General features: G+C 45.8%; 1 protein-coding gene across 27 annotated transcripts in view; it reads right to left on the reverse strand.

Annotated features, from left to right (window-relative positions):
- The window catches only part of USP34 (ubiquitin specific peptidase 34), a 280,867-nt gene that overhangs the window by 50,201 nt on the left and 204,505 nt on the right, over positions 1 to 26,161 (reverse strand). For all 27 annotated transcript variants that reach the window (XR_010599944.1, XM_042857217.2, XM_065589647.1 and 24 more), the window contains 9 exons: positions 24,084 to 24,162; positions 22,601 to 22,654; positions 22,399 to 22,494; positions 19,684 to 19,748; positions 19,510 to 19,585; positions 19,366 to 19,413; positions 14,496 to 14,561; positions 12,614 to 12,694; positions 10,133 to 10,218 (listed from right to left, as the gene is read on the reverse strand). Coding sequence is in view for 26 of the 27 variants with exons in the window: in XM_042857217.2 (XP_042713151.2) it covers positions 10,133 to 10,218; positions 12,614 to 12,694; positions 14,496 to 14,561; positions 19,366 to 19,413; positions 19,510 to 19,585; positions 19,684 to 19,748; positions 22,399 to 22,494; positions 22,601 to 22,654; positions 24,084 to 24,162 (651 nt within the window). In the remaining variant the exon portion in view is untranslated. The remainder of the gene's footprint in view (positions 1 to 10,132; positions 10,219 to 12,613; positions 12,695 to 14,495; positions 14,562 to 19,365; positions 19,414 to 19,509; positions 19,586 to 19,683; positions 19,749 to 22,398; positions 22,495 to 22,600; positions 22,655 to 24,083; positions 24,163 to 26,161) is intronic.

The raw sequence follows: 26,161 nt of genomic DNA on the forward strand, positions 1-26,161 counted from the left end.
TTTCTCGGGGATGACCACCACCATAGAGAGGTGATCACTGGCTCGGGTACCGTGAGGACTTTGTCCATCCTGTCCCTGGCCTGGGAGAACTCTGAGGCCAACTAGAGCTGGAGAGGCCTTATCCTGACTCTGGCGTGACGTACCACATGCGTGCACACCGACATATAACCCAAGAGCTGGAAGCACGCTCTGGCTGTTGTCACCGGAAACCTTGTGACCGTGTCGATGTACTGATTTAGGCCTCGCAGGTCCAAGATGGGCCTGAGCCCCCTTTTGGCCTTCAGGATAAGGAAATAGCGGGAATAGTACCCCTGGCCTTTGAACTCCCCAGGTACCACTTCCACCACTTCTAGGCCCAAGAGCCGCCCCACCTCCTGCTCGAGCAGGGCATCGTGCTAGGGGTCCCCCAGGAGGGATGGGGGTGGGGAGTGGTTACCAAGTAAACTGGAGGATGTAGCCCCGGGAGATGGTGTTGAGGACCCATCGGTCTGAGGTCAGTCACGACCACTCTGGGAGGCAAGTACACAACCGATTGGAGAAGGGATCCCTGAAGAGAACTGGCAGGGCGACCCCGGGTGTCCCGTCAAAAAAAATGGTTACTCGTCTTTGTAACTGTTGTTCTTCGAGATGTGTTGCTCATATCCATTCCAATTAGGTGTGCGCACACCGCGTGCACGATTGTCAGAGAATTTTCTACCCTAGCAACACCCGGTGGGTCGGCTGTGGAGCCCCCTGGAGTGGCGCCTTCATGGCGCTGGATATATACCCCAGCCGACCCAGCGCCCCCTCAGTTCCTTCTTGTCGGCTACTCCGACAGTGGGGAAGGAGGGCGGGTTGGAATGGATATGAGCAACACATCTCGAAGAACAGTTACAAAGGTGAGTAACCGTTTTTTCTTCTTCAAGTGCTTGCTCATATCGATTCCAATTAGGTGACTACCAAGCCGTACCTAGGCAGTGGGGTCAGAGTGAGACATCGCTGAGTGCAGAACTGCTGATCCGAATGCAGCACCATCTCTAGACTGCTGTACAAGTGCATAGTGAGCAGCGAAGGTGTGGACTGATGACCAAACCGCCGCTCTACAAATGTCCTGGATCGGGACATGAGCCAGGAAGGCAGTTGAGGAGGCTTGGGCCCTCGTGGAGTGCGCGGTGGGGCGCGGCATCGGGGCACCGGCCAGGTCATAGCAAGCACGAATGCAGGACGTGATCCAAGAGGAGAGACGTTGCGAGGAGACCGGTAAGCCTTTCATCCGGTCGGCCACTGCAACGAAGAGTTGCGTCGTCTTCCTAAACGGCTTCGTACGCTCAATATAGAAAGCAAGGACCCTGCGTACATCCAAGGAGAGCATATGCTGGTCATGACGGATGGCGTGCGGCTTAGGATGGAAGACCGGGAGAAATATATCTTGGTTCACATGAAAAGCTGATACCACCTTGGGAAGAAAGGCAGGGTGGGGGCGAAGCTGCAACTTGTCTTTATGGAAGACTGTGTAAGGAGGCTTAGACGTGAGCGCCCTGATTTCAGAAACATGCCTTGCTGAAGTGATGGCTACAAGGAAGGCTGTCTTCCAAGATAGGTAAAGGAGTGAGCAGGTAGCCAATGGCTCGAACGGGCGCCCTGTGAGCTTGGAGAGAACCAGGTTAAGATACCACGCCGGAACAGGTTGACGTTGCTGTGGGTATAGCCGGTCTAAGCCCTTGAGGAATCTGACAACCATTGGGTTAGAGAAGACCGAGGAAGTGTGTCCTCCTGGGTGGAACGCCAATATAGCGGCCAGGTGAACCCTGACCGAAGATATCGCCAAGCCCTGCTGTTTTAGGGATAGGAGATATTCAAGTATAAGTGGAATTGACGCCTGCAAGGGGGGCGTGGCCCGCTGCTCACACCAACAGGAGAAACGTTTCCACTTGGCTAAGTAAGTGGTCTGTGTAGAGGGCTTCCTACTGCCCAGCAGAATCTGTTGCACGGGATGTGAGCATCGTAGCTCTGTCCGATTCAGCCATGGAGCATCCATGCTGTAAGGTGGAGCGATTGCAGGTCAAGGTGACAGAGTCGGCCGTGGTCCTGAGAGATCAAGTCCGGGCACAATGGAAGCGTGATCGGAGTTTGTACCGATAGCTCCAGAAGCCTGGTGTAACAGTGCTGTCTCGGACAAGCTGGAGCGACTAGAATCATACGTGCCTTGTCTCTGCGTAGCTTGAGCAGTACCCTGTGGACCAGTGGAAATGGAGGGAAAGCGAAGAACAGCTGGTCTTTCCACAATAGCAGGAAAGCGTCCGACAGGGAGCCCAGAAAATGCCCTTGGAGGGAGCAGAACATGTGGCACTTCCTGTTGGCGCGTGAGGCAAACAGGTCGACCTGGGGAAATCCCCACCTCTGGAAGATGGAATGGATGATATCCGGGCAAATCGACCACTCGTGCGTCTGGAAGGATCTGCTGAGACGGTCCGCTAGAGTGTTCTGGACTCCAGGGAGGAACGATGCCATGAGATGTATCGAGTGGGCAATGCAGAACTCCCACAGGCGAATGACCTCTTGGCATAGGAGAGACGACCGGGCTCCTCCTTACTTGTTGATCTAGAACATGGCCGTGGTGTTGTCTGTGAGGACTGACACGCAACGGCCATGTAGGAGACCGAGAAATGCCTGACAGGCTAGGCGCACCGCCATCAGCTCTCGAACATTGATGTGCAGAGCTAGTTGGGATGCAATCCACAGGCCCTGTGTATGGTGCTCCCCGAGGTGAACGCCCCAACCTAGAGATGAAGTGTCCATGACCAGGTGCAGGGAGGGTTGTGGGGCGTGAAACGGCACTCCTGTGCAAACCGCCTTGTGATCCAGCCACCAGGTGAGAGAGGTCAAGACTGAGTTCGGAACCATGACCACCATGTTCAGGTTGTCCCGATAAGGACGGTACATCGATGATACCCAGGCCTGAAGTGGGCGAAACCGAAGTCTGGCATGCCTGGTTACATAAGTGCAAGAGGCCATGTGTCCCAACAGGCCAAGGCACGTCCTTATTGTGGTGATCGGGAAGACCTGGAGTCCGTGGGTGATGTTTGTGATGGTGTGAAACCGAGTGTCTGGCAGAAGAGCTCGGGCGAGTCTGGAGTCTAAGACTGCCCCGATAATCTCTATTCTCTGGGTTGGCTCCAGAGTGGACTTTTCTTTGTTGAGTAAAATGTCTAACTCGTGGAATGTTTGTCGTGTTATCTGGACGTGAGCTTGAACTTGCTCCCTGGTGCGGCCGCGCACCAGCCAGTCGTCTAGATACAGGAACACCTGTATCCTTTGTCGATGAAGGTATGCTGCCACGACAGCCATACATTTGGTGAACTCTCTCGGAGCCGCGGACAAGCCAAAGGGATGGACGGCAAATTGGTAGTGCACATTGTTTACTACAAATCGAAGGAAGCGCCTGTTTGGGGGGTAGATTGCTATATGAAAATATGCGTCCTTCATGTCGAGGGCGGCGTACCAGTCTCCAGGATCCAGGGAAGGGATGATGGTCCCCAAGGAGACCATGCGGAACTTCAACTTTACTATGAATTTGTTGAGTCCGCGTAAATCTAAAATGGGTCGCAGACCCCCTTTTGCTTTGCGGATCAGGAAGTAGCGGGAGTAAAACCCCTGCCCCTTAACTCTGACGGAACCTCCTCTATGGCCCCCATAGAGAGGAGCCCAAAAACCTCCTGTGTAAGGAGATGCTCGTGAGAAGGGTCCCTGAAGAGGGACAGGGAGGAGGGGTGGGGGGGGGGGGAACGGGAGAAAACTGGAGAGCGTATCCCCTCTCCACCGTGCGAAGGACCCAATGGTCCGAGGTTATAAGGGACCAAGCACGGTGGAAACGGGAGAGGTGATCCCGAAATAAAGGGAATGGATCCTGGGTAGTGGCTGGCATGCCGTCCTCGAGCGCACCTTCAAAAATTTTACCTAGGTCCTGAAGGTGGTCTAGGAGGGCCTTGGTTCTGACCGGGTTGGGGGCCGGTCGACCTCCATCTACCACCTCGTCCCCGCCTTCTGGGGAAGTCCTGTCTTGGATGAGGAGGAGGAGGGTAGAATCTTTGTGGCTGGGGCCTAAAGGGCCTGCGCTGGGGTCCTGGGACATGCATCCCCAGGGAGCGCATGATGGTTCTGGAGTCCTTGAGGCTCTGCAGCCGAGAGTCCGTCTTGTCCGAGAACAACCCCTGGCCCTCGAACGGCAGATCTTGCAGTGTCTGCTGCAGTACTGGCGGTAACCCCGATACCTGAAGTCAGGAGACGCGTCTCATGGCTATCCCAGACTCTAGTGTCCTGGCGGCAGAGTCCGCTATGTCCAGGGAGGCCTGCAAGGAGGTCATAGCCACCTTTTTACCTTCCTCCACTAGGGCCCCGAACTCCTCTCTCGAGTCCTGGGGGACCAACTCTTTAAATTTACCCATGGAATTACATGAGTTGTAATTGTACCGACTCAAGAGCGCCTGTTGGTTTGCGGCTCTGAGCTGCAGACCCCCCGCTTAGTAAACCTTACGTCCAAACAAATCGAAGCGTTTGGCGTCCTTCGATTTGGGTGCTGCCGCCTGCTGACCATGACGCTCTCTTGTGTTCACTGAGGAGACTACTAGTGAACACGGCGGAGGATGTGTATAGACGTACTCATGGTCTTTAGAGAGGACAAAGTACTTCTTCTCTACACCTCTGGCAGTGGAAGGGATGGAGGCCGGGGTTTGCCATATGGCATTAGCGTTAGCCTGGATCGTACGAATAATGGGCAACGCCACCTGGGATGGGGCATCAGCTGAGAGGATGCTCACCACCGGGTCCTCCACCTCCACTATCTCCTCTGCCTATAGGTCCATGTTCCGTGCCACCCTACGTAAGAGGTCTTGGTGGGCACGGAGGTCTATTGGAGGTGGGCCTAAGGTTGTTGTGCTGGGGAGGATGAGGACGACGCCTCAGGGGGTAAAGGATCCAGATGAGGGTCCGGCTCCAAGGGTCCCTGATGTGCAGGATCCCCTGCACCGGGGTCTGGGACCTGTGGGGGTGTCGGCACAGGAGCCTCCATGCCCCCTGGGGGAGGATGGGAGATGGTGGCCTCAGGTACCCTGGGCTCAGAGTGTGCCGAGCGAGAGGCCGCTAGTGGAGCCCCTTGAGCTTGGTGATATGCCCATGGGGTCCAGAAAGACCAATGTGCAGGGTCCAGTCTAGGGTCCTCTGCCCCCTCCTGCCAATGGCCCAAGTCGTCTGCAGCTTGACCCTGAGCAGGGTATGCTGATCGGGAAGCCCCTTCCGACAAGCAAGACGCTGATCTTGAGGGCCAGGGCGGTGCCGAGCGTGATTGCAGGGGCTCGTTCTGGAACGGTGCTGAGCAGTGCCGGTCCACAGGCAAGCGGTCTCTGCGCAGTGCCGGGGAGCGGTACCAGGATTGAGAACGGTGCCGATGGCCATGCCGGTACCGGGATCCAGATCTGGATCGTGAAGACGAAGACCGTCTGTAGACTCGGTGCCGGGAGCGGCCTCATGAACGGGAGCGGCGCTCAGACCGGTGCTGGGAACTGCATCTGGACTCCGACCGGTACCGATGTTCAGGTCGGTGGCGAGAAGTAGACCAGTGCCGGGAGGAAGATCTGGGCCACGAGTACAACTGGCGCCGAGATGAAGATCGGTGCCGTGACTGTGAGCGGCGTCGGGGCCTGCTCCGAGACCGGGAGCGGTGCCGCGAGTCCACGCTCGGAGATGGAGGGCGTATCAGGGCAGGCTTGCCCCTGGATTGCACCGTGCGAAGGGGATGCGGTGCCACAGTCTGAGATGGCGCCGGCTCCGTGAAGGCAATGAGATCTTTCGCCGTCGCAAATGTTTCCGGCGTAGAGGGGAAGACAGGGCTCAAGCACAGGACGAGGCGGTGAGCCAGTCCGCACCGGACTCAATGGCCCTACAACCGGTGCCAGAGTCAACCGTGTCGATGATGCCTGCATCCTCTGGTGCTCCGAAGCCGGACGCGGCTCTACCACTGGTGCGGGGGGAGCCGGTGCCTGTTGGACGGCAGCGTCCTGGGTCTTGCGGGGTCTTTTATGTCCCAGAGACAGGGAATGGCGCCAAGGGACTTGCGGCGGACGCGGTGCCGACGGAGGACGGTGCAGTGGGGCCTTATCTGCGTCTCCTCGTGGTGCAGTACCGGAGGGCACCGCCGGGGCGCTGCGCACCAAGGCGCTCAGTGCCGGAACTTGGTGCGCCGAAGAAAGATCCATAAGAAGCTGCTTAAGTCTAAAGTCCCGCTCCTTTTTGGTCCTGGGCCCGAAAGCCTTGCAGATCTTACACTTGTCCATCTGGTGAGACTCCCCTAGACACTTCAGACATGAGTCGTGAGGGTCTCCCGTTGGCAAAGGCTTAGCACAGGTCGTGCATGGCTTAAAGCCAGGAGCCTTGGGCACGAGCCCGGCTGCGCGCCGGGGGGAAAAGGGGGGATAAAAGCCCCCTTAACCCCCGCTAACTATTTATAACTACTCTACAAAACTATTAACAACAAACTACTAATCTATAAGTATATAACCAACAACTATCTACAAGAATGAACAAGTAAAGCTAGGGAGAGTGGAGAACAGCTATGTTGCGCTCCACAGTTCCAATGACCGTCACGGGCGGTAAGAAGGAACTGAGGGGGCGCTGGGTCGGCTGGGGTATATATCCAGCGCCATGAAGGCGCCACTCCAGGGGGCTTTGCCATCAAACGGAGGACCTCCCTGCAGGTCTGCGCCTCACTGGACAGTCCAGAGAGCAGGAGCCACGATGCCCTTCTCATGGATACTGCTGAGGCCATGGACCGTGCAGCCGTGTCCGCTGCATCTGAACCTGCCTGCAGGGTTGCCCTGGCAGCCGCTGTACCCTCCTCCACCAGCGCTTTGAACGCCTTCCTATCGCGCTCCTGGAGGGAGTCCTCAAATTTGGGCAGGGAGCCCCACAGACTGAACTCATATCAGCCCAGGAGAGCCTGGTGGTTCGCCACCCATAACTGGAAGCTCAAGGACGAATAAATTTTCCTTCCAAAAGAGTCCAGCCTCCGCGAATCTTTATTTTTCGGGGTAGAGGCGGGCTGGCCCTGCTGCTCCCTGTGGTTGACGACTCGACCACTAGGGAGTTAGGAGCAGGATGGGTGTATAAGTATTCATGCCCCTTGGTGGGTACAAAATACTTGCATTCCACTCTCTTAGAGATGGGGGCCAGTGAGGCTGGGGTTTGCCACAGGGCATTTGAAATTTTTGCCATCCCTTCATGGAGAGGCAAGGCCACCCTGCCCGGTGCCGAGGAGGACAGCACATTAAACAGCGAGTCTGAGGGCTCCTCCATCTCCTCTGCTTGGAGGTGGAGGCTTGATGCCAGTCTTTTTAAGAGTTCTTGGTGGGCCCTAAAGTCCTCCTGCGGAACGGAGGGAGATGGGGCTGTAATTGCCTCATCCGGGGAGGATGAGGAAGCCGGCGCGGTACTTTGGGTGGCCACTGGCACTGGAAGATCCACCACCTGAGCGGTCTCCAGGCACGGTGCCGAGGATGTACGTCCCACCAACTCCTTCTTCGGAGGTCCAGAGAGGGAGGCCGATGGTCCTTCTGAGGCTCTGTGGCACTGGCGGGGCCGGCTGTTAGGCCTGGCTGGCCTGGCCCATCGATGGACGACTACAAAGGGAGGCCGGGCTGACATACGACCTGCCGCTGTCCCCGGACCGGGAAGAGCAGCGGCACCGGAAATGGTGCTGACCACAGGACCGCCATCCCAACGTGGTGGACTGGTACCGTCGGTAACAGCTGCTCGGCGATCGGCTCCAGCGAGCGGACCCACGACGGTGAGACACCGGCGATTGATGCCCGGGGCTGCTGAGGCAGTGCCATGGCAGGGTCCTGGAGCGGGACACCGAACGGGAACGACATTGACGTCCATGCCATGACCGGCTACAATAACTCCTCTGAGACAAGGACCTTTGGTGACATTTGCCTCAGTCCCGTCGGTGTTCGCTCCTCGGGGCAGAGTGGTGCCGAGAGTCTCGGTCAGATGGAACCCAACCAGACAGCTTGGTGGGCGTTGAGGGCAATCCACGTGGACTTTGTCCTGAACGGTCGCTGGGCGGCGAACAGCGTCGGGAACATTCCCTCGACCGAGACTAGTACTGAGCTGGAGGCGACTGCAGAGATCGCAGTGGCGGCTTGCCTCTGGATCGCGGGGCCAACATCAGCGGTACCCCGGGTACCAGCATAGACATAACATCCCAGGCTGCCTCCAGCGTGGAGGGCATCCGGGCAGGCCTGCTCTGAATGGGCTGGGCTTCTCAGCTCGACTTGAGTCGGAGGCCTAGTGGCCAGTGGGGATCAAGGACTGCCCGACATGGGTCTAGCCTCTGTCCCAGGTTTACTCCAGTGCCGCGGCGAAGAAGGCCTCTTTCTAGCCTTCTTGGCGTTCCCTGTGGACGGGGAGTGGTGCGGACTAGTCAATGGCGCCGAAGGGTCACCGCGCACTGACACCTCAGTTCCCGGTGCTGACTCAGAGGGGCGCGCCAGAGCCGGGGTCAGCGCCGACTCCATCAGAATAGCCAGGAGCCTAATGTCCCTTTCTCTCTTGGTCCGAGGCACAAACAACTTGCAAATCTTGCAGCGATCCCTGAGATGGGTTTCCCCCAAACAGGGCAGACAGTCCGCGTGTGGATCACTCAGTGGCATAAAACGCATACAAGTGTCGCACGACTTAAACCTGGGGCACGGGGCATGCCCTAGTCCGGGTGCTCTAGCTAAACTAAACTAACTAACTACAGGTACCATACACTGAATGAACAAGCAGTTTTGGGGACGAGCTACAGCAAAGCTGGAGCAGAGCAGTTCCAAAGCACCTTCACTGGTGGCAAGGAGGAACTGAGGGTGGGGGGAGCGCACAGTGCCCCTTATATTGCTCCAGGGGTTGCTGGGGTGCTTCCCTACCGGTACTGCTAGGGGGAAAACTTCCGGCACCGGTGCACGTGGCGAGCAGGCACACCTATTATGGAATACACATGAGAACTCACTCGAAGAAGAAGAGGAAGTGGCTTTCCGCACGTATATGACACTGTTTGAGGCACCAGGTTTCCTTATCCTTCTTGCAGCAACCTTGTCTTAATGAGGTCTTTTAGAAGCAGTAGAGTATGGATGCTGCTATCTCTCAACTCTAATGCTGAAATTTTAAGCATCACCACCCTTTGTAAGGCAAAATGTGGTGGTAAAAATTCAGAACCTTGCAGAGGAGAGAGAGATTATAGCAGAATCTTCACCAGTACCGCATGGGGTCTGATCTTCACATTCCCACTCCACCAGCAAGACGAAAGGTCAAGAACTTTCACACATCGCAAAAGGAACATGTGATGGCATTTGCCCCCATGGTGAAGGAATTTCTCTGACTCTACTGAGGGAAAAAGACCAGAATTCACACTGGGCTGGGTCATGCTGGGTCAGAGAACTGACACTATTTCTTGAGGCTGCCATCTTTTTCTTTAAAATCTCAGATTTCATTTAAAGGAATGTCTGTAGCTCTGCTGAGAAAATCCAGAAAATGTGAAATGAATATGAACAGATACAGCGATTACTGCCTGAATCTGCAAAGAGCCTAAAACAACAGCCCACAGGGGTATGAACTGTTCCATTAATCCGAATTGAGAATGTTAATTCTGATCCCCAAAGATGGTAATTTAAAATGTCGATACCGTTAACTATGTCACTGCTATCCAAACATATAAGAACGGATCAGGAGGATGACAGATCTGTTCTAACTGCTGTGTTAGTGTCTCTTTTTGGTGCCACAAGTGGCAGGGAGGGGACTGATATTTTTTCAGTGGAGCTGAAAGGTCAGAGGGGAGCCCCAGGATGCATCCGAGCCCCACGAAGGGAGAGACATCCCACAAGCCCAGTGGGGCATCCAACATCATCAATCAGCCATACCAGCATCCAGGGCCAGGTAGGTTCTGGGCGGTGTTTGGTGCCAAGTGGCTTTCACTTTGTCTGTAATTGCTCCTGCTCCTACATCTCTGCTGTTTGTTTCATGCTTACAGGATAATTTAGGATAATTTAATAAGCAAATCTTTGACACAGTTGTAGCACATTTAATTACAAATAAAAAAAGGTTGCAGGTGCAAATATTTTACCAGTCTTCCATTCCTGGTTGCAGATACAGATGTGCATGCACTGGCCTCAGTCTCTGTATCACATGAATACACAAGCGCTGGAACATCTGCAAAAGGATAAGTTATAAAATAGACTTTTTTTTGTTCACTTTTTTAAGTATGTGTGAGTGTGTGTTTTTATAGTAAAGCATATTCAGGTTCCAAAAACCGTGTTTCCCAATACTACATGTTTCAAAATTATAGTCAAGATTAAGATGACCATATTCTATTTGCTGTAATGTTGCAGTATCAAACTCTAATATGACAGTCAAACCTGATTTTAATGAACACACCTCATGGCTGGAACCTAGATATGGTCCTACTATTAGTATATTTTGTATTATAATGAAATGGGCACCTGACAGTGCTTGTCATAAAGGTTACACAATAGTTTCCATTATTTCCTGTTCCTACATAGTCATTATTTACTTTTTGCCTGACATTTTGCATACTCTGTCTCTGGCTGTGCGTAAATTTATCTCACTGTACAATAATTCTAATTAAACTTTTTTTAAGCACATCTATATCAAAAAATGGCTGAAATTTGAAATATACATTGTATTCACTAAGAACTAGCACATTTGCCTAAAATTTAAGCGAACCTAATAAAGCACAACTCCCATTGTGACACTGCTGCATATTTAATGAGTTATGCAACTATTACCATAGTATCCACCCCACCTGACCTGACCAAAAGAGGCATACGCAGCAAAATCCTCCAAAAAATCATCTTAATACCAGAAAAAGGTAAACTGTGGGAGTGAGATAAACAATGACTTACGATTTTGGGGTTTTATTGATACATTTTGCTATATTTTGCAAATTATAAAATTCAAGTACCGAATCTTGCAGATTCTAGCTAAGCAAGCTGTCAATGGGACTACTCATATCTCTTTCTGATGCAAGATATAGTGTATATACTTGTTCATTTTTGGTAAAAACGTGACGCATCAAAGAGTGGGGGTCGGCTTATAAATGGGTCTACACCAAAATTTGATGATTTTAAACTCTATGGAATCATTGATTTGAATATCTAATACATTGCTGTTTTGTTTACCTGGAGCGTCTGCAGGCATGGAGCCCCTAAGCAACCTGTGGCCACGGTTGGCCATTCCCAGCCAATGAGAGCTGCGGGAAATGGCGCGCCACTTCCCGCAGCTCCCATTGGCTGGGAACGGCGAACCACGGCCGCAGGGAGCTGAGGGACTCCATGCCTGCAGACACTCCAAGTAAACAAAATGTCCCGCCAGCGGCTTACCCTGACAGCCGGGAACCAAAGTTTGCCAAACCCTGAAATATAGGGTCGGCTTATGAAAGGGTTATACAGTTTTTGCTATTTTTACCTAACCATCCTGGGGGGTCGGCTTATAAACGAATGGGCTAATGAACAAGTATATACAGTAAGCTAATAAAAAAAATGCCTTCAGCTAGGCAGCAGAAGTCAAACAGATTAGTTCTACCTCATTCCCACCTTAGTGAGGTATGAACTTAAAGTAACTGTGAATATTCAAATACTGACATTAAGTACAGATAGCTTTTTCACTTTCATGATTTTTAAAGAAAAGGAAATTAAATTAAAATATTATGTTAATGAAAATGTTTCACAGTTAAAATAGCACACAAAAAACAGAAAATGCAGAAGTTAAGGTTTTAACAACAGTATTGACTTGGGAGTGTTGTACTTACTGTATGTATTATTTTCTATTCCTGTTTCTCTGGTTAAGCGTGCAGATCACTATGTCATTTTTTATGTTACAAAATATAAGTTAATATAAACAAATATGCAGTTTGGCTGAATTTATGTTGGTGTTGCAAGAATCTTAAATTATACCCTTTCTGACTTAGTGATTTTGACCGTGAACCATAACACTGCATTAAAGACTGGCTGGTTCTTGCTCACACACTCAGGGTATAACTGATTGCCATATGTGGGGTTGGGAAAGAATTTTCCCCCAGGTTGTATTGGCAGATTTTCACCTTTCTCTGCAGTGAGTGGGTGCGGGTCACATGCCAGGATTATCTGAGTATATATCATTTAATTATTGCCCTACTACTGCAGGGTCTCAAGCACTGGTGCACCTTGGTCCCCCCTACTATCCATCTGTGGCACATAACAGTCTAGTCTCCTTTGGGCTGTTATATTTTGGTCTAATTTCGGGTGGGGAATTATAGTATGGGTGCTGGGTGGTGTTAGTGGCCTGTGACATACAGGAAATCAGACTAGATAATCTTGTAGTCCCTTCTGGCCTTAAATTCCAAGACTCTGTGTAGGATTTTGCTATGAATAATATAATGTTTGCATAGCCAGATAAACTTCACAAATCAAATACAGGTGGAGCAGGAAATGAGAGTTATGTGCAGTAATGTGAATTGCCAATATTATTGTACAATTAGTAAAAATAAACCGTTTCTGCTTACGGATCAAATAGGTGTTTTTTTGTATAAAATCATATTTTTTCTTACCTGCCTCACAATTTGATTGGGACACTTGATTAGAATCTGCATTGGCCACCAATCATCATCAGCCATCCGATCCAAAAACCACTGCATAAAATACATATTATATGCTCTTTATTGTACATTTCAAATTAATAGTTATATAAATTTTTCTTACAGTCATCCTTTAATATGCTATTAAAATTCAGAGGATTATTATTAATTATTATTATTAAAACAGAAAAATTCAGAGAAGCTATCCCTGTTTCAGAAGGGTGCTTAAGGATGTGGTTAACCTTAAATATGCAATTAAATCCCATCAAAGTCAGAGAGACGTAAGTACGTATTTAAGATTAAGTACATACTAAAGTGCTTTGCAGAAGAGAGATGCTTAGGTGATTCCTGAATCAGGGCCATAAATGCTTTTCAAAGGTGTGTAAGCATTATCATCTCTATTTTACATTTGGAGAAAATTAGTCTCCGTGAGATTAAATGATCTGCCAAAGTCAGGAGGTGAAAGGCAGTTGGGAGTAGAACTGAGGCCTCCTGACTCAGACCTATGCTCCATTCATTAGACAATGTTGCCACTTTAGAATGAACAATTCAGGTTCTTATTTTTTTTCTTGGTTTAATAGTATTTTAGCATGTTCTATTTCTAGGGTCCTTCACTTAACTTGTTTTTGGTGTTTTATTCTCAAACCACAGTGATGAATTTGTGTCACCAGATTATTGAATGTTAAATATCAATTTAACAATCTGAAGATTGTATTTGAAAACAAACACTGTAATTAATGCATATACACCCCTACCTCGATATAGCGCGACCTGATATAACATGGTAAAGCAGTGCTCCGGGGGGGCGGAGCTGCGCACTCCGGTGGATCAAAGCAAGTTCAATATAATGCAGTTTCACCTATAACACGGTAAGATTTTTTGGCTCTCGAAGACAGCGTTATATCGAGGTAGAGGTGTATATTAGATAACATCTATTGCAGGATGTTAATTATGGCTGAAACTATAACATTATGCAGTAACAGGAAGTTTCTGTCATTAAGACTTGCAATCTCAATGTCATTTTGGACACTCCTCTTCTCCTTGAATATTCAGATTAAGACCAAATTCTGTCAATTTTTCCTCTTCGGTATCTCAAAATTCTGTCCTTTCCATCCATATGGTAACATTCTTCGGACATGCCTTCATCTTCAGACTGCAACCTCTTTCTCCTGGCTTCCCCCCATGCTCCCATTTGTCTCTACAAAAATATTAATGCTAAAATCATCTTCCTCCCACAAAACTCCTACCATGTCACTCCATTCTTCTCATCCTTTCACAGGCTTTCCTTTGCCCTCCACATCAAGTTCAAGTCCCTCATCTTCACCAGCAAGGCTCTGTTTGAGTTTGTTCTTGCCTATCTCTCTACTCTTACCTCTTCTTACTCTCTTCACTCCACCCCAGCCTCCTATGTCACTGCTCCTTTTGTTTCCTTTCCCTTGTTTTCATGCCTTCTTCCATGCTGTGCCTTACGCATGAAAGTCCCTTCCAATGCCTACTGTGCCAAGTGACCAACCTCACGCCACTTAAACCCCTCTGCCAAAACCTATCAATATTAAACAGTCAGCCCAAGAGGGTGTAGACAGCTATGTCTACTACTACAGTCATGAAAGCGTTTCGCCTTATGGCCTGCCTACAGGCTCATCAGAAGGGGCAGCAATGTCATCCCCTTAGTCCCTGCAGCATTTTCCATACAAAGTTTAGGCTTTGCACAAGGGAGGAATTCCACCTCTTAGTACACGTATGTTCAAATACTCCAAAATACCTAGTGATGCTAACCCCTAAAAATGCAAAATTCTTTATATAAAGTTGTTTTTTTACTTTTTTACCTTGTTCAACACCTCATTATTTATCTCACCTCACAAGCTGCCTGACTGTTATTAAACTGTTTTGTTAACAGTTCAATCCACTGAAGCATTGTGGGCTAAAGAGAAATAGGAAAAAAGATGTTAAGATCAAATTCCAACTTAATCTTAAGTTTCTACACAACCAGTTAATATATTTAGGCTTAAGAACATATGCAATTACAATCCATTAAAATGTTTAATGAAACTGAAATAAATTTCTTAACAAAAAAGTAATATATATTTTGGAGATTGAACTAAATACTACACACTGTGTAGTCACTATCCAGGCAACTGCATTTTTCACATTTAAACTGATTTGATATTAATTACATTCTAAAAAAATCTTTCCCAAGTATTGTTGATCCTCCTCCTGCACTCTTAGAAGAAATCATAATCCATGTTTATGTTAAAATCCATTGACTCCAAATACCAACAGTTGTAACTCAACTATATTAGGGAGACCACACTGCAAACAACACTATTTTAATTGCCAAAATATATTAATTCTCAACATGATCCCAAAAATAAAGGCATATCAAGGGTTATCAGTTAATTAAGTGGAAATAATATTTTGTATCATTTTAAGAATCAGAATCTGATTTTAGTTTGAAAGTGAGATTAGGTGTTTGGTGGTAAAAAAAAAAATTAGCTAATTTTTAAGTAACAAACAAGTCCACATTAGTTCTCCATGATGTACGTGCTACATTCTTGTACTGAAGTGTACGAAGAGTTTAAAGAAGGTGAAACTGCTGATAAGTAAAGAGTTTTAATTTATTGAATGTATTTTTTTTTACTTCCTAATTTTGGACTAGATTGTATCTAGATCTAACACAGCCATGCAGGAATGTAGGGGGAAGTACAGACACCCACTTGGTTGCATAAGAGATGCCTCAATTGTGGCTCTGGGTGCAAGGAGAAGAGCAGGGGTTATACACTTAAAGGTGCCCCCCACCCCCAACCATACCTTATAAGTAAGATGGGGGATGGACAAGGAGTGGGGGGCGCCCTAGCTCTGTCTTCCTCCCTCACATAAACCACATGAGTGAAGTAGTTTACTTCTTCTTCAGGACAATAGAGAAGCAGGGCAAGAAATGACTCTCAGAGCCTGAGGAAAGGCAGCTAAGCACAGTCTAATACTAAAGGGTGAGCCTAAAGACTCAATCTTGCCATTAAAGTTCATCATTCAGTGAAAAAAGGAAGAGGTGAAAATTATTTTATATGCTATTATTTATATTTAATAATATCTGAGGAGCTAGCAGAAGGCTTTGTCACAGCTCTGCTTCATGTAACTACATTAGCAATCCTATTTCATTACTAGATTTCTGTGGGAATATACATACATATATATATATATATATATATACACATACACACACACACACACATAAAATATATATATATAAAAATTAACACCTATTACCAATAAATACTAATAAAGAAAATGAGATGGGGGCCAAATCCTGTTTGCTTTACTGACAGAAGTAATCCCACTTAACTCCTAATGTTAAGCATATGCTTAAGTGCTTTACTGGATCAGGGCCAGAATGCTGGGCACCTTGCAGGATCAAGCCCATAACACATTTCAGCATTAGCTCACAACAGCTTCAGTTATGAGAAACATTTCATTAGAGATGATGAGCTAAACAAGACATTGAGTTTTTCCTTTGCTCTTTTCAAAAAATGCCACAGCCACCAGAGATAGGCAACCCCTTATCTAACGAAAGGTGGTATCTGTAACCTCTCACACTCCATTACAATGTTAGCATTTGAAAAATGAGTCCAAATATTGTTGTGGAGCAGCTTAAATCCACAGACCTAGGTCCTGCTGCTACTATTTGCGTTGGTATGCTGAAACAAAACAGCTTTAAACATGGAGGAACCAGGCTTTTGAGAATTCCCCTGGCATGGGAGATTTTTCCAGTGATGTATGGTTGTCATAGGAGTTCCTACACTACTCTTAGCTTTCCCTGGCATAACTGGGATAGCCAGGTGAAAAAAACTGTGGCGAGGATGCCTCTGCATCTGACTGATAGCCAGGTGCTGGAAGAACTCCTGGAGCTGTGGGTAGCTTGGGCATAAGTAGGGCCTTTTGTTTTGTTTTATATTTAATTTCCCCCAGGGATTTATCGGTGTTTATTACTACAACAACAAAAACAGGTGGAAATTGGTGGAAAAAACGATGAATAATTTTTATGGGTAAATATTGAGGTTTATTTTGGTGGATGGAAGGACAGGGGAAAGGATTCAATAGATTAATGCTTTGATGAATGGCATTCAATGTGGTTTGCTGCAGAACTAAAACAGAACTCAAAACACAATGCCCCTCTGGGTCTAAGAAAACAATATATCTCTAATCCCCAAACAAAACTTTTCATTTGAATAAACAGTTTACTGTTGTAGACAAGAACTATTAGCCTATAAATATTTACATTTAATAATTGGACCACACCATTTGCAGTGCATACACTCAACTTCATCCTTTTCTCCTCTGTTTTATTTTTAAACTTTCGAATACTTCCATATGTTCTGAAACATATTCTGATACAGATTTTCGTTTTCTTCTCATTTTAGTGTGTCCGATCTCCAAACTGTTATCTGCTAACAGCTTGAAATGTGTACGTGGTGGGCGTGAGATTTGTCAATATGTTGAGATGCACATGCACTTCAGGGCTTGCGTGTGTGCCTATTTGTTTATTGTGTGCATCTTTTAGACCAGAGATTCTCAACCTGGGGGACTGTGAACAGGTTTCAGAGGATCCTCCAAAATAAATCAGAAAGCAAGGCTGGCATTAGACTCACTGGGGCCCAGGGCAGAAAGTCGAAGCCTGAGCCCCACCATGCAGGGCTGAAGCCAAAGCCTGAGCAACTTAGCTTTATGAGGCTTCCTGAGGTTTGGGGCTCCCGGAGGTTTGGGGCCCCAGGCAATTGCCCTGCTTGCAACCCCTTAATGCTGGCTCTCGGCTTTTAATCTACTGGATATGCAGAAAAACAATTGCTGTGGCACAGGTGGGCCACGGGGGGGGGAGCTCAGAAAGAAAAAGGTTGGGAACCCCTTTTCTAGACTACTACATAGCCTTACTTCAACAGGCAGCTTTGCATATATAAACAAACTAACGTATTATTGTAATATATATACCTCATGCAATGTATAGTATTTTATATATCTGAATGATACGAAAGTAGGGTGAAAATCGGAAAAAATGAATAATACTTTTTATAAAACCTGGGTGTTTTTTTCAGTAAAAATCAGTTTAAATGGAAAACAAAGGGGTTTAGGCATAAGTTACAGCAGTACTAAAGCTGCACTAATTTATGCAAGGTTGTGGCCAGATCTTCAATCCACTGCAACAGTTCTGCATCAAACACAGTCCAGGTGGACCAAAGTACCTGGCACACAATCTTCTTGAACATAGCGTTATATAAAAAGGTCTGAAATTTTCTTTTAAAGTTTTTTTTCCCTTGCTTGTTTTTATATTAGAAATACAGGTCTTGACTAACCTGGATGACTGAAGAATTGACATCACAGATACAAAGAAAGTAAATCAATGGAGAGTTAAAATGATTTCTATTCAGACTGATTGAAACTCTTTGTTTTGTGTTTATGTTCATATCTATTTAACTAAAACACTTACGAGCACAACTCTCTTTATTAAGGATTCAACACCCTGCCCCTTTGATTAGAGACTAAAAAAGATTCTAATTCACATCTCTGAATCATACAATAATTCTTCCACCAAAAAGGGAATACAAAATTTGTCAGTCCTGACATTTCTAAGGAAAAAAACCAATCCAACCCAGCCCAACACTTCCCATCCCCACCACACACAATTTTTCAAGCCTTAAATTTACAGCAGAAAGAAGCAAACGGGCACAAACCCATTTTTATGCTTTTCATTTGAGGGCACTATGAAATCTGAAACTGTAAACATTCTTTGTAGTGAACTACTGTATACTGTATATACTCGTTCATAAGCCAATTTTTTTTTTTAGTAAAAAAGGGAAGCGCCACAGAAGGGGGTCGGCTTATGAACGGGAGAAGTGGGACACAGCCCCTCTCCCCAACAGAGGGAGCAAGGAGAGGCAGCACTGCAAGCAGAGCCAGAAGGGAAGAGGCGGGGCCAGAGTCTCTCCGCTTCTGGCCACGCTGCTCTCCCCCCAGCCTCTGAAGCAGCTGCAGCTCCGGGGCTGGCAGGCTGCAGCCGTGTCACTCGGCCCCGCCCCCACAGAGCAGGCTGTGGTCATGCCTCCCGGCCCGTCAGAGCACGCCGGCCCAGCCCGCTGGAACATGCTGTGGCTGCGCCCCCCGGTCTGCAGCTCCAGCCAGGCCAGAGACATCCTCCCCTGGCCTGCCCCAGATAAGGTGGGAAGGGATGGGGTGGGGAGAGTGTGGGGGTCCCGGGCTATAGGGGTGAGGTCATGTGGGGGGTGGTCACAGGGGTTACTCCCCTGACCCCCAGCTTCTCTACCCTTCCCCCCCCCCCCCAAATTTCCCCACCAGTTGCTGTCCTGGCCCATCAGGTTAAGCATCTGGTGCGCCGGGACACTTTGTTTACTTTTTACCTTTGTGCCTGTGGACGCTCGAGGTAAACAAACCATCTCGGCCCGCCAGCAGCTTATCCTGATGGCCCGGGAGCCAAAGTTTGCTGACCTCTGAATTATAGGATTGGCTTATGAACGGGTCATAAAAATTTTCCATTTTTACTTATCCATCTTGGGGGGAGGGGGGGGTGTCGGCTTATAAACGAACCGGCTTATGATTGAGTATATATGGTAAATTATGACTCAAAACCATATCCTTTTACATAAAAGCACAGAGGGGCAGGCAAATTTCACTGAATTTATACAATTACTTAATATGTATTTACAAGCAAACCAACATACCTTTTCTTTTGAATGGATAAATGTCTCCAGAACAAAGGAAGTGCTTAACTGCAAGAAAATGTTATACAGTTAATCAGTGTCCAGAATTATCATTTAAACATATTCCGTTTAGAAGAACTGCTTTATGATGTTAAGATACTTTACCTTTGCTGTCATTAGGGAGACTGCTTTTGGATCTGGTAATGTGCTTGGAATGCTACTACACAACTGCCACATAAACCTAAAGTCAGTAATATATTTTGTTAGTTAAAATAAATGTTAAACATCTGGATTAAGTAAAAACATCTCAAAATAATATGTATTTAAAGCAAAACTTACCCAAAATATGTATGTTCAAAAATGTTCTTGTCTTGAAGAAACTGCATGTTATCATGCCATATCCACTGAAGAAAAAATACTAACATCAGATACAAGAAAGCAGTTTACTTCATTAAAATTTGTGTGATTTTAAAAATAAAATTATAACACTTGTTGACTAAAAAAACCCAGTCTTGTCTCTCAATTTTAGTTTAAAATATAGGTTCTATTTTTTTCATTTCTACTATGGCAGACTGTTTTGCCTGCTGTAATTAAAAACAGTTCCCAATATCCCCTCTCTTACACACACACACACACACACACACACACACACACACGCACACCTTTCCACATACTTGCTTACCTGTCCAAGATTTTTTAAAATGAGTACCTAATACTAGGTTTCTAAGTCCATATTTAGGTGTCTAAATTAGTGGCACGATTTTCACAAATGCTAAGCACCCAGCATCTTCCACTGAAGTCAATTAAACTCATGTAACCCCACTAAAGCTAATAAATAAACATTAGAAGTAATGTCAATGGGGTTGCATGGGTGCAATTAAGGAGCATGGGCTTGATCCAAAGCCCATTGAAATTAATGGAAAGACTTATGGTGACTTCAATGAACTTTTGATAAAACTCTGAAGACAGAATTTGGGCCACTGTTCTCATCCAAAACAATATTTTGTGCCAGATCTCCTTGATTGAAATTTTGTTTTTGACCAAATTGGTTTGCACAATTTTTTTCCCAATATGAATGATTTTAAACTTTAACTCTTTGCTGAAGTCTACTATGGATTATTTTTTAATTGGGCAGGGCTGAAAGCATAATCTGATTGTCTGGCTAAGGACTAGACCAGTTATGCCCAACTTTTTCAGCCTGAGTGCCAAACATATAAGTGGCCACAAATCAGTACTTTAGGACAGATTCCCTGCCCTTTTTTGCTCCCTAGGGCCACTCAGGTGGCAGAAAAGGAGTGTAAAACAAACAAACAAACAAACAAAAAACCCCAACCACATGCAAATCCCCTATTAGGGATACCACTGGCACAGGCAGAGATGCATTTCTAACAGGCACAGGATTGACATGTTCAGCTCCTATGCCTCTTTCCCTGCAATATTTGCAAAGTACGTGCATGGAGCAGGTGGTAAGAGACGTGGAGAATGTGAGGCAAGTGCATGATGTGTTCCAACTATCTCCTGCTGGCACATATTCCCTCAATAGCCAAGTCGCTTGGTAGCCAGCTGACAAGTTAGAGCAGCCCTCAGGCCTTTTATGTGCCAAAAAATAAGTGAGATGCAATGTGTGACTGGTTCTCAGCTTCTCTTGTCTTCCGCCTCACTTGGGCTACACTGGGTAGCCATGTGGAGAAGTGGAGCCATCCTCTGCTAGGCACTTCCCTAGGTCAAGCAGAGCCAGTTGAGTTCCTATCCTGCTCACAAGTCTGCAGGAAAGAACTACTTTCTCATTTCCCCTCTGAAACACAACAGGCAACTAGTGAATGAGCTCTTGAGCAGTTGCAGTTACTCAGAATACTCTCTGTCACGTCAGAGCAATAGTAGAGGCATTGCCTCATCTTCTCCCCATAGCAACAGGGCTGATTCAAACACTTCAGTTTAATAATCACAGGCCATAGTCCCAAGGTACAATTTGTAATCAATACAAATCTTCTTAATGCATTTTGCAATCAAAGACCACAATTTAGAGCCTTGAAGGCCACAGGTGGTTCCCAGGCACAGGTTGGACAGCTCTGGTCTAGTCTATATGACCCAGAGAAAAACTGCTCAACTCAGAATTCCTGCTATAATTTTCCATTTTGTCATTGCTTAAATGAATGCAAAATTGACAGGATATAGAAGGCTCTCAGATACTATAGCCTGTTTTACACAAACCGTTCTGTTTAAGATCTCTGAAGCATATTAGCTCAAGTGAAAGATTTTCTCATCTCATAGAAATCATTTATTATAAATGTTTAACTATTTTTCTTGCAGCCCACTTGTAAGTACAATAGAACAGAAATGGAGTTTGGGGTTTGTTTGAAATAAACCAAACTCTTTCCTGTTTGGAGTACATCTCCAGCCCAAGTCATGACTATTTCAAATAGTGTGTTGTGATACAACTGCACTTCTGGTGTGCTAGTGACAGTTGATTTTTGGCCTGAGGCCTTACTACAGAACAAGACATTCAGCTAAATTATGTCACAACAACTGCACAACCTAGTCTGTGTTATGCCTTATACATATAATGGACCATCTTCTTTATTGTGCTTTCTCTGATGATTATGCTGCCAGCTCTCAATTACATATTCTTTTCACTTTAGAAATACCAGTGAATTTCAGTACTTTATATAATTTAATATCCATTTTAAACTTTTTATACTGTTGCCAGCATTGCTATTTTTTATTTAAATAAAATGGAACTTACAAAAAATACAACCTTCCCTCCCCCCCCCTTTTTTTTTTAAGGTTATGATACCAAGTTTTAGTTAATTTTTACTGCTGGGTTACAAACTCTGGAAAGTAGTGGAATATAATGGAAACATTGACACAATGTTAATTTTAGCAATGTAAAGAGTGATGTTATATTACAAAATGTTCTATGAAAGATGGCAAGCCTTTCAATTATCTTAATATTTAAAATCAAATTTCATTTTCTATATTTACTCAGATCCCACTGATTTGGATAAGATTTCTTACTATATTTTTACATTGGTGTTAAAGCAAACCAAGTAGTACCTCCAGCAACTCTGATGAAACATCAAACTTGTAGTCTTTGCCATTTTCCTCCTCTGGTTCCATCCGTTTATAAAACAGCATGTACGCACTATGTGTCTTTAAGGAAAAGAAAAATCTGTATAATTTTTGCTCTTCAGAGAGATTACTTAGGTCATAAATTTAAAAATATATTTATTTAGCAAATGAAAAGGGAAAAGGGTACCTTTTCAAAGGAGAAATCCATGAATTTATCAGTGACAGAATCATATGTCTTGGTCTGTCAAAAAGAGAACATGCGTTACTGAAAATATTCATCACAAACTTGTTATTATGGCCTCGTTGCGGATGGTTCTGGTCTCAGTATGCAAGGAAGTAACTCCACTTTATGCCCTCCATGCAGGGTCTGCCATCAATTATATTCCTTGCTCATCATTAAATAATTTTAAGTTTTCTGTAGTAGCTTACTTTCATTTTCCAGGGTTGCATATGCAGTACTTTGACTCTGACTCCTCTCATATTTCTCCAGACCATATCCTCTGTTTTTGGAGTCTGCAGATGTTTTGCAGATCTTCTGCACGGAATCAATTTTGTGTTGTACTTTGGCATAGCAACTTTACCAGGTGGAATTCTTTAGCTTGTTCATAGAATTGTTGTAATAAGCTGTTATTAAGCATGCAAATCAGGAAAGCACACGGTCGTAGGTTTTTACACATTGTGAATGTTTGCAATTGGTTTAACAGTGCTTCGTACTAAAGATGTGTAAAAATATTCACACTGCTGACAAAAGGCAAATCCATACGGCAGATTCAAAAGCCAAGGCAAGAAGCTGGTACAGTCTTGTAAAGTAATTTGCTTTTAATATTTATTTTAAATCCATGAAACTCCTTTCTCTGACCAAAAGAAAAACTATAAAAGGCATAGGTCTGAATACAAAACATTAAAAACATCTGTTTAGTGCCTGATTTGCCAGTTCTTTCCGGACAGTAGTCTGAAGAACTACATTCTCTGGCAGCTACTGGTGGTTCCTGAAGCATTAATATTAATATGTTTTATACTTATTAAGTGCTTCTCAGTCAAGGATCTCAAATGCTTAAAAAAAAGTTATCACTATTTTACAGATCAGGAAACTAATGTAAGGTGAATAACAATATACATGAATTGTAAAGGATATCAATCACTATGCAACTGTTTATTTGGGCAAAATGCACCTGTATTTATAAAGTTAATTTATAGCTATTTCTTTTTTTTTAAAACACATACAAAAACTTTTTATAGCTATTTCTTTTTTTTAAAACACATACAAAAAACTAATTTGGCTCTGCATTCCACACACAAAAATTCCCAATTCACCAAAAGAACTTTCCCCTTATACTCCAGGCAACCCACTCTCTCTCAGGGAAAGTTTGGGCAACCAAATAGACTTTGCATCATGGCCTGAAAATAAACAGACTCAGGCTGCGCAGTCTCCTTGTCCCTACCACAACAAGTGTCTCAATTAAACTCCCTTAGCAGCTTCATATACATGTTGAACTGGAGGGGTATCAGGGCAAGGCAGGGCAGAGCACTATAGAACCCATGTGACAGAGTCCTCAGGGCAGGGCTATTGTCCAGTACTACCTTCTGAGATTATAATAAAAAAATAAATACAAACAAATAAAAGGGGGGAAAAGAGGGGGTAGAGACTAGAGGTAAAGGCTACAACTTACAGTCATTTCTCCACCAAAACATTCAGAAGCAAGCTGAGCAGAATCAAATGGTTTTACTTCAGCATCATTGAAAAGATACCTATAAAAAATTAAACTTTTGAATCAGTTGTCTGTTACCTCTCTTACAGTAGATGAAGAATACCAAGCTTCTACATCAAAAGAATGACATTTATACATGAAAGATAAAACTATGAGGAAGTAAAGGCAAAATTACATTCACATTGCCAGCTAATTTGTTATTTGTGAATCAGTAGCCAGGAAAATGACATGAGCACCTTCCCTCAAGAGAAAAAAGACTTATTATTCAAAGATGACTTTCCACTAGAATGAAAAGAAAATCATAGATTCTACCCCACACAAAAAAAAAAAAAAAAAAAAAAAGTCTGTGGAGAGAAAAGGTTGATTGCTCAAAACCTTTGTACCCATTCTTAAGGGCAGAGAAGGAAGGTTTGGGCTTACTCTCAAAATACCACAACCAGACTTAGGCCTGGTCTACACTAAGAGGTTATGTCTAATTTAGCAGCGTTAAATCAAATTAACCCTGCACCCGTCCACACAACAAAGCTATTTAGTTCGACATAGAGGTCTCTTAAATTCGATTTCTGTACTCCTCCCCAACGAGGGGAGTAGTGCTAAATTCGACATGGCCATGTCGAATTAGGGTAGGTGTGGATGGAAATCGACACTAATAGCTCCGAGAGCTATCCCACAGTGCACCACTCTGTTGACGCTCTGGACAGCAGTCCGAGCTCAGATGCTCTGACCAGCCACACAGGAAAAGCCCAGGAAAATTTGAATTCCTTTTCCTGTCTGGGCAGTTTGAATCTCATTTCCTGTTTGGACATCGTGGCGAGCTCAGCAGCACTGGCAACGATGCAGAGTTCTCCAGCAGAGGTGACCATGCAATCTCAGAATAGAAAGAGGGCCCCAGCATGGACTGATCGGGAAGTCTTGGATCTGATCGCTGTGTGGGGCGATGAGTCCGTGCTTTCGGAGCTGCGATCGAAAAGACGGAATGCAAAGATCTACGAGAAGATCTCAAAAGCCATGACAGAGAGAGGATACAGCCAGGATGCAACGCAGTGCCGCGTGAAAATCAAGGAGCTGAGACAAGCGTACCAGAAGACCAAAGAGTCAAACGGACGCTCCGGATCCCAGCCCCAGACATGCCGTTTCTACGAGGCACTGCATTCCATTTGAGGTGCGCCCGCCACCACTACCCCACCACTGATCGTGGACTCTGAGGATGGGATATTGTCGATGGCTGCTTCCTCGGAGATGTTAGCGGACAGGGAAGATGAGGAAGGTGAGGAGGAGGACGAGGCAGTCGACAGCGCTTACAACGCTGATTTCCCAGACAGCCAGGATCTCTTCATCACCCTCACAGAGATCCCCTACCAACCGTCCCCAGGCGTTAACCCAGACCCTGAATCAGGGGAAGGATCAGTTGGTAAGTGTTTTAAACATGTAAACATTTATTTTGAACAGAACAGGAATATTAACAATGGGTTTTTCATGATTTGTTTGCCCTAGGCGCTTAACGTTTTAGTCCTTGGCAGTGCAACTACTGCAAAAGAATCTAACAATGTCCGGTTTATCATGATTAGTTTGCCCTACACGCTCTACTTTTTAGTCCTTGCCAGTCCAGCTACTGGAAAAGAAGGTCTATATGTCCGGGGATAGAACTGAAATCCTCATGGGACATCTCCACGAAGATCTCCTGGAGGTAATTGGAAAGCCTTTGCATGAGGTTCCTGGGGAGAGCGGCCTTATTGTGTCCTCCATGGTAGGAAACATTTCCTCGACAGGCTATCATCAAGTACTCTGGGATCATTGCCTTGCAGAGCATGGCGGCATACGGCCCTGGTTTTTGCTGGCTTTCACGCAGCATGTGTTCTTTCTCGGTCTCAGAAATTCTCAGCAGAGTGATGTCGCTCATGGTGACCTGCTTAGAATTAGGGGAATGTTACTATTGGGACTGCTTGCCTGTTCCTTTACAGAACTGTCACCGGCGGTTTACCGCCATGCGGTGGAGGCGGGAGAGGGGCAGCATACAGGGATCTTTCCCGGGGACAGCC

Source organism: Chrysemys picta, chromosome 3 (assembly GCF_011386835.1).
Source record: "Chrysemys picta bellii isolate R12L10 chromosome 3, ASM1138683v2, whole genome shotgun sequence".
In the NCBI taxonomy this organism is placed as follows: Eukaryota; Metazoa; Chordata; order Testudines; family Emydidae; genus Chrysemys; species Chrysemys picta.